Raw genomic sequence first — 9,342 nt, forward strand, 5'->3', positions numbered from 1 at the left:
TCCACTGGCAGTTCAGCTTCCTGGGCTTGTAGAGCTTCAGGGGGCAATACAGCGCCATTGTCTTCTTCATCATCATCAGATTCATCACTGATAGCTAAACTTTCTAGCACAGATGCATCAAGATCATCGCCATCATCGGGTGCTGATGAACAAAAATATTCATTTATGACGTCTATGGTATCATCCTCTTTTGCGAGATTACCTAAATTTAAGTTTCTTATTGTTCGTTTCCTCCAACGGTCCCAGGATGTCAATTGCAATTCTTGCTCTCGGTGCCCCGGTTATGGTTTGTTGCAGAAGACGATGTTGGGGTCCTCTTCCTAGTTTTCGTCTGGCACAGTTACCGCACTGTCGGCACGGTTCCGCGGGGTTTGGTTCGCTCTTTGGTTTCTTTTCTCTGTGGTTGTTAGCATAATCAGGGAGGTGGTGGGTTCAGCAGTAATAGCATCTTCTTCGGCTGATGTCAGTGTACTTGACGCTGTATTGTCTAGAGTAAGGAAGACGCTATTGCGGTATTCTTCAGGAAGACTCATGAAGCCGAACTCGTTGAAACATTTGAAGACCGCAAAGAAATGTTTACAAAGAAAGTAGAATTTCTCCCACATTTCACATGTACAGCTCGGACCCTCGAAGTTTACCGTGTGAAGCCTTGTGCTATCCGATGTGCTGTGGACGGAGAAAACTCCCATTCTCAGGTTCGTACAAGTGACGTCTTGGTCTGTCATGTCAGCAGCACTGAACTTGACCTTCAGACAATGCTTGACAAAGTGCGGGGGTTGGTTGTGCAGGTACTGAGGAACCATCGATTGTATCGCCTGTATCCGCTACTTAGTAAAGCGTTTGCCTGAAGGTACCTTTGATGGGACTCCGGTATAAATTTCTCTACCAGCATAATGGCTATGCCGAACACTGATTTGTCCAGTGTAGACGGCAAGTACTCGTACCTAAACAACTTGTTCTGCGATTCAACCCCATTGTTTGTATGGTGGATGTTGTCTACTTTCTGCCTTCTAAAAGCCTTCACCCATCTGTGCACACGCCATCCAGGTCTTTTTAATGTATCTCCTCACATTTTCATTGGCTATATACACAGGCAGGGCTCTGAGGGATGTTACTGCTGAATCATACGCCACCTGAGTTTTTTGATCCAGCTACCTTCTTCATGTGACATAAGAGCTCCTGCTGTTCCTTGGAGTTCAGCCCATTCTTCCTTTTCCGAAGCCATCGGTTCCACGCTTGGAGACGGTGGAAGTCGCATATGTAGGCTAGCACACCGGGAAATCTTGCTTCGATGGCATCAATCTCGCATGTGCTGTAATCCGTCATGAAGAATTTGGGTCTCCATTCGGGGTTCCAGGACTGGAGTACAGACAGGGCTTCAGCGATGGAAATGGAATCCTCATACTGGCACATGAACTCCGCCACCACTTTGTACCCCACATTGGTGTGGACGCACAAGAAAAACAATGGCAGTGCATACTTGGTGGTTTTGTAGGTTGCATCCATAAAAACCATTTCCTTTCCATATCTCATTAGGAGTCGCTGCTTCCATGGTTCTTGATGTACCAGAAGAAATCGCTTCTTCATCTCTCCATCGACTGTATTTTACTTGGTGTTTTCAGGTGTCGAGTCTTCGGAGGATGTGCGATAGAAGATGTTAGTGTTTGCATTTTCTTGTTTCCATTCTTCGATTTTATGCCTCAGGCTTTCCTGATCATCTTTACAGTATTTCTGAGACATCGCTGCTCTAGAGATATGGTTCCAAAGATCACGCTTGGATGGGAAGAAGCGACGGTTGGTGCGGGAGGGCCTTTCCTCTGGAGACATGGACGCGCAGATTTCATTCGCGACATTCCGCGAGGCAGTTTCTTACTTCGCTGACTTTAGTGATGCCTCTAGGGACGATACTGAAAACTTTGTCTATCAGACCCTCGTATCGAGGGTCTGATTAATGCTGGCGGCTTCTCCCACAGGATGGAATTTGTGAGAGGAAGACAAAAAAATCCGCATGTACGACCTTATAGTCGTGTTCAGGTTCTTGTGGTCCTTCTCAGCTAGATGCACTTTTAGCCTTTGCATCTCTTTCTTTTTGCATTGTAAGGACTGTTGGGAGTATTACATAGAGCAGTAGTGGCTCCAAAGTCAGGATAGGTTGTCACCTGGCGTATCTGGATTGCAGCGGGGCAGTCAAGTTTACGCGTCCCCTGGAGCTTGACTCGTGTCTTCGTGTTTGCTCCGTAGTCATGCTTACATGCGTCGTTTTGAAGATGCCTTCGACCATGCGAGTCCTATTTACTCAAAATTAAAAAGATTCTTTCTAAGGCCGGCCGCCCGTCGTAATGTTAGCTCATACCGCCATTGCGGTATACATATTGAGTTACATAAATTGCTTTTACCTTAAAGGATTTTTCCATTCTATACGGCTTAAAGCGGTTTCAGAGCTTTCACAAGCAATTCGTAGTTCAGCCTCTACCCTGGCAGAAGCTGTAGCAGTTGAGTTGTATTCGTTGGGATTTCACACTGTCCCAGATTTCTTAGAAGTGAAGTACCCACTTGGGGCACTGTGCATTGACAGCACTGAGACGATCAGACTCCGGTTGTTCGCTGCCTGGTCTTCTCATCACAAGAACCATTATTTGTCCTTGGGAATTGTGTACTGTTCAATTTCATCTTTTCGATTTGCTGTATAAATTCGAGAAAAAGTACTGTTATTCTGCTACACTACTGAATAACATGGCGTTGGTACTGTTGTCGCCGGTAGTGGATATGGATGAAGAGCAATATGATATTACATATCAGACATTACATTTACTAACAGATTTAGAGCAATTCAACACAGTCAACTAACTTATATTCCAGACATTACTGTGTTAATTACTAACACAATTAGTATGTTCATCATCTTGCTAATATTGTTGTATTCCGAGTGCTGGGATGAGTGCCCGTTTTTGCGTGACTGCTGGATACTGTGATCTTTTTCTTGTTATTGGTTTGCTGATCGCTTTAGCTGCGCTCGGTATTGCTGTGTGTTGTCTGTCGTTAATCGTTCTATCCCTGTGACTACTTCTGCCACGTGCCCGACTTTTAGCTGTACTTTCAAGGATGTATAATATTGGAATAGTTGTAGCGCCGCCTTCGACAGCGTACGAATAGCTTGATTGTGTTACAACGTTAAGTCTGAGCCAAGAATAAGAGAAAGCCAGTTGTTACCATGATTTAGACGTTTACTATGATTTCTGCGAGTGGTTACAGCCGTTGTCGCGGTCGTGTCTGCCGGTGCCTGGGTGAAGCCGAATTCCCCGATTCTCCCCGGCTCTTGGCTTATATACGCCAGCCACGACCGCGTAACCCACATGAGTCACGCGTGCGTCACGCGTGCGTCATCTATACTCCCGCGACACTACATAGACACAAGCCCTCGTTAGGGCTCCATTGAAGTGCCGAGCGAGAAGCGCGGCCTTCACAGCTCGATCGATTATATCGACACAAACCCTCGTTAGGGCATCGCGAACTAGCCAGCTCAATTTCAGCTCTATTACAGCTCAATTACCTCGACCCGCGCACTCCCGCTTTCTCGAGAGAGAGGATTCATCTCTCGAGCGCTTCTGCCTTCTCGGCCAAACTGTTTGCACAGACACGCCCCTCACTTAGAGCTCTATTCAGCTTCTGAGCGAGGAGCGCGGGGAGATACGCGGACCTAAACCAATTTAATAACGTACTGCTACAATTCAAATACTGCTAGGACGTCGATGCTAGCACCTAAGTGTCAGCATCGATCCTATAGCGATCCTGTAATGAACGCGTACCACCCCTCCTGACCACATCTCCTGAGTGTCTGAGCGAGGAGCGCGGGGAGATACGCGGACCTAAACCAATTTAATAACGTACTGCTGCAATTCAAATACTGCTAGGACGTCGATGCTAGCACCTAAGTGTCAGCATCGATCCTGTAGTGATCCTGTAATGAACGCGTACTCGCCCTTGCATCACTCCCCCGGCATAGCGCCGGTGGGATTTCTTTATGCACCCCTATGGACACTAATATAAGCTATAGTTATAGGCGTGCATAGATGCTGCTTTTACGCTACTACATAGTTGTGTGGATGGTGAGTACGCGAGTTTAAATGCGGGCGGGAGTTGCTGCTTGATGTGGGTAAGGGTGTGGTATAGTTCTTTAGGCGCGAGTGGTGTGGATGGGAGGGTAAGAGCTAGTAGGTTGTTGATTGTTTGTGTGAGCACTGTCAATGTGCTTCTGGCTTCATTGATAATGTTCATGAATTCGTGGTAGGTTCCAATGATATCTATTACTCGTAGGATGATGTTTGATATAAACTGATCAAAGAGCATTCCAAGCCTTCCATTAGGTAGTGATGGATGAGTTGCTACTAACTCTGAAAAACAATTATGAAGTTATGTAATGATGAAAAGGATTCGTACATATGTGTACTCTCATGTGTGGCTCGTGTCGATGTATAGTGTACGCCCAGGTTCTAACTTGGTGCGGGTAATTATGTACCCTGAGGTAGGCACGAGATAGTAGACAGACACGAAAGTATAACGTACAAACAAATGTCTATTTAATTCTTACACAAGTTTATAGAGACAAGTTATTAGTTACATACGTAATGCAAGATCTTTAAAAAGAGTTTACACACGCACATATAGGTACCAGTCTTAAAAGGAGTTTTAAGACATACGTTTAAGACGCACACTATAAGTATAACAAGAATACGGTAAGACTTAACTACGAACATATACAAGAAAAACGTGCAAGACATGCGCTGACCAACCATACTCACATATTCACCCTCGGGTGACTTCTTCCTCTGTTAGAAAAGCTTGCTATTTATGCTACGTTGCGGACACCACGTGATCTAAGTAGTATCACGGGTTTTCAGTGTAGGCATTATTATTCTAGAAGTATGTCTCCTAATGGTCATATTGACCACTGTCGCCATTCTCAACAAGAGGGGAGAAGGGATCTTCATTGTTCTATGCAGTTCTACGTCCCTTCGTTGGTTAATGTGTGAATTTATCTCTACTCTCTACTCTGTTCTAGTCAACTACCTTCTAAGCTCTCTGCGTTGAATTGAATGCATATCTGGTTAGATGCTTTGCTTTGCATTTTGCTACTGCACACGGCCATCGCACGTGTCCCTGTAACGTTTTTGCTTCCCTTTAACTCTGAAACCCCTCCGAAATATTAGCAACTTTGTTTCTTACCTCGATTACGATTTTTTCTCATTTCATACCTGACTCGTTCCGTCAGTTGTGATTTACTGTAATTTTGCAACAGTCATGCGAAACTAGGGCCTGCGTTTTCGAATTCCTCAATTACCTCTTGCCAACCAAGTTTTGATTGCATTTCACTGGCTTTCGTTTTAATGAGCTTTGCCATGGCTATTGTTAACAGCTGTGCATCTGTTGGTCTAAATGTTCTGCGACCATGTTCTATGAATGTATCTTCTACACCTATATGTTCTGTGGGTGGTTCAATAAAACTTTCTGACTCACTTTCAGAAATGTGTTCTATAGCCGTTCCAAACATTTTTCTTATGCCTTCAGTGGCAGCTATTGTTTTTTGGATACCTAGTGTAAGGTCATAATGCTTGTCGGCTATGTGTACCGAATGGCACATATGATGTGCCAGTGTCTTTTCCTAGTTTCACGTTGCTCTCATTTTTCGCAGAGCAGTCACTGTGCTTTTCGCATCAAAGAAGCACTTATTCCGTGTAGAGGTTCTTCTACCTCTCTTTCGAAGTTTTCCCATGCTTTGTTAATGGATATATTAAATGCCGAGTTCGTTAGAGTTTGCCCTGTTCTACTAGTAAACACATTCCCTACAGTGTTTGGCACAAACGGCCGCACCTTATCAACGAACAGATGATATTGCTGATACAAAGCTCTGTGTAGGTTTATGTGGCATACTGATGTCGCTCTCGTCTTATGGACTTTAACTAGAATGATATTATTCCCATCATCGTCAGTCAGTGGTGACTTTAACTCCTCTACTGTCATATTCATTATGTCTCCTGCCCTCTGATCATTAGTAAGGATCGCAGATAGCATCAGATGATTTCGCACATTTATAAACGCAGCCACAAATAATTCTGTCGGGTTCTAAGCATTTTACCGCATTTTTTGCTGCTGCAGAATCGTGATATTTTCTGATATATTGCATGGGCATCTCTGAGCTATGTTCTGCAATTTTTGCTTCTGATTCTGCTTTTTTTACGTCCTTGTGTACTTCTTTCTACACATTGCCAATAACCTTCTGGAGTTTCTGAAGTGAGCCCTGGTACAGATGCTGACAGGAAATTTCCATGAATTCAATAAATTTCTCTACACTACAGAGGTATATTATAATTGTGGTTGATTTCCATGATTTCTACTCGAGTTGAGAAACTACACCGGCCTTTTCGCCTACGGTGGGTGGTGTTTCGGTCATTTGCAAAATAGTATTAACTCTCTGTACGTGTGCTTTTACGACGTGCTCAACAATATTTCCCCCCATAAAACTTGCTAGATAATCATTAAACTCATCGAGAACATGTGATATTTCTGAGAATTTTTTCTTACTGTGTTTGTCTACGAATATTGTAGCTGCTGCTTTTGCATCTGGGTATTCTGCGCTACTCTTTGCCAACCTATGTGGCTTTTTCAGATGAATATCTATTCTCGTTTGTGGTTTCTTGCACAGTAAACAGACGTATTTGGGATACACTCTTTTGACTTCACTAGTCAATTCCCCTTCTGCCTTTCTTACCATAGTTTCAGCTTTCTATTTAGGAATTGTGAGATGCACCTGCTTCATGTGCGTTAAGTTATGAACTGCCTGGCCTTTGTAGGACGGAACGGGACACGTATGTCTTGGTGCATTACTGACCTGTCTCCGTTGTCGTGTTTTTCTTTTAGTTTTTGATGGGCCGAGTGGATCTATTTGTTCCATAGGATCCTCATCCTTGTCAGTAGCCTCTCCTAGCTTGATAGGGTGGTCGTCAGGCTGCATGGCTGGATGTGCCACGGCTATAACATTTGAAGATAATTTTCATGAAGAAGGTGCATGCGGTCCAAATAGGTCAGAAACTATGAAAATTAGAAAAGTAACGTCAAAAATTATTTATATTACAATTCACTTCGGAAATCATAAATTATGAAATAAGATCGAATTTGCAACCGGGAGGTTTTGAGGATAGCCGTTGAATACAGATCAGAGAGGTGCTGTTACAGTAACTTTGTTGATTTAATGATTTTAAGAATAAATTTTATGGAAACTGATGATCTCTGGCTGGTGATAATTAACTCACATTCTCGACGGGTGCGTGACTGATCATCGTCACTTGGGAATGCCTCTACCTCAGAGAGCGCATCATCCCCACGCTGACCTCTCTTCAAATATGGCCCATGTTCAATTATGTCTCCAGCTGTGATATTCGCAAAAAAACAGTGCATTTACATTAGAAATCACAAATTGTTATGTATTCGCAAGGAGAGCTTGCTGGCATGTTTGGATTTTCTATACAATCCTTTAATTTTCTCATGACACTATACTTCCATTCTTCGCAGGTGACCGAATAAGCATAGTCACTAGGGATTGTCTCTACATCAGAACGTGTGAATTCATCACCCCCATGCTGAACTCTCGTCAGCATCTGCCGCATTGTGGGATGTTCTTGCACACCCTCCGGCTCTTGTTCAAATAGGTCTTTAGCTGTGATATTGGCAAAAAAACAGTGCATAAAAATCACATTAGAAATGAAAAATTGCTACATTCGCAATGAGACGCTGGCCTTTTTAGCATTTTCTATACAATCTTTAATTTTCTCATGACAATAACTTACATTCTTTGCGGGTGCATACTGAATAAGCATAGTCACTAGGGCTTGTCTCTACATCAGACGGTGTGAATTCATCACCCCCATGCTGAACTCTCCTCAAATACGGCTCATGTTCAAATATGTCTCCAGCTGTGATATTCGCAAAAAAACAGTGCATTTACATTAGAAATCACGAATGTTATGTATTCGCAATGAGAGCTTGCTGGCATGTTTGCATTTCGTATACAATCCTTTAATTTTCTTATGACAATAACTCACATCGGGGAGAGAAAGGACAGAGGGGGAAGGAGAGATGCAAATGCAGAGACAATTATCTAATTTGTGACTATACCCTATCATTTTTACAAATCAAATACTCACAATCACTGCTTGCAAATGATACATGTTCATCATGTGGAAATGTCATAACTGTCGCTGTAGCTGGATCTGTTAAATGGACCAGCACTGGCTCTTGCTTAACACATTTCTGTCCTTGCAGTGATCCATAAATAACTTCCTTACTGTTTACCAAGCAATTTTCATCAAACCTGAGATGACTTCTGACATCTAAAAGTTAAAAATAAAGAACTAACTTCCTTCACTCGGGACCATAGCTTGGGACTCATGTCCAATTGTGTTTATATATAGCGGTACCGCATTAATGAATAGACAAAGATTGCACAGTGCTGCCATCATTTGGAAGCTTTGAATAAGAGTTTTGAGTGAGACATTGCGAGGGAGCGGAGCGACCAAGCATGAGAGAGCGAAGCGACCGAGCAAGGGAGGGTGTGGGAGGGGGGGTATGCCCCCTGCCATGGTAGGGAGCTTCGACAATTTTACATTTAAAATGGTGCAATCTGGTGCATACTTTAGTCATGATTTCAACACATACACAGAAGCAGCATTAATGTACTAAATTGAATTGAAAAAGTAATAAATAGATTTCATTGTTATTAATGATGCATGTAGTTCACTGACCATGAAAATTCCAAAGTTCCAGATTTCGCGACATCACTATCGTCTTCAGCACGAGACTTATAAATTCTCGCCGATGGCCTCCCTGGTCCACCCCAACCTCCCCGTTGAAACAGACAAGTGGCCATGCAATTTACTCACTGTAATTACAAAATATCATAATACAGTGTAAATATTTAAAAAAAAATGACATACTCCTCAATGTAAAGGACATAATTCCTCAATTAAATTCAGCCTATTATTGGTCTTTACTTCCTGAATGGAATGAGAACATATGGAATAATGGTGGTGCCATCGTTGTCCGCATCCAGATCCTTTCCAAGTGCTATTCACTGAGTGCAGTGCAACCAACAAACTGGACGAAGCCGTGGTTTTTAAACATTGCTGAAGAGCTAGCACACGTGTTGCTAAAGAACAATTGGGAAACAAACCGAAAAGAAAGAGTTGCTCCAGAGCGTAAAGCATCTTCGACTACAGTAAGCCGAGACACAAAGATGGTGTTGGCGCAGTTTCTGTCTTCCCACGCATCTTCGTCCGTGAAGTGCATGAC

General features: G+C 43.1%; 2 protein-coding genes across 2 annotated transcripts; both read right to left on the minus strand.

The window, feature by feature from the left end:
* Positions 1–1,122: 1,122 nt before the first annotated feature.
* LOC106806679 lies at positions 1,123–2,633 on the minus strand. The gene is made up of 3 exons (XM_014808691.1): positions 2,554–2,633; positions 2,078–2,271; positions 1,123–1,598 (listed from the first exon to the last, which is right to left on the minus strand). The coding sequence occupies exons 1-3, from the start codon at positions 2,631–2,633 to the stop codon at positions 1,123–1,125; spliced, it is 750 nt and encodes a 249-aa protein (XP_014664177.1).
* Positions 2,634–7,213: 4,580 nt separating this feature from the next.
* On the minus strand, positions 7,214–8,542 carry LOC106806683. The gene is made up of 2 exons (XM_014808695.1): positions 7,842–8,542; positions 7,214–7,711 (listed from the first exon to the last, which is right to left on the minus strand). Exons 1-2 carry the CDS (start codon positions 7,993–7,995, stop codon positions 7,458–7,460), a joined length of 408 nt encoding a protein of 135 aa, XP_014664181.1. The 5' UTR covers positions 7,996–8,542; the 3' UTR covers positions 7,214–7,457.
* Positions 8,543–9,342: the final 800 nt, after the last annotated feature.

Source organism: Priapulus caudatus, unplaced genomic scaffold (assembly GCF_000485595.1).
Source record: "Priapulus caudatus unplaced genomic scaffold, Priapulus_caudatus-5.0.1 Scaffold174, whole genome shotgun sequence".
Taxonomy (NCBI): domain Eukaryota; kingdom Metazoa; phylum Priapulida; class Priapulimorpha; order Priapulimorphida; family Priapulidae; genus Priapulus; species Priapulus caudatus.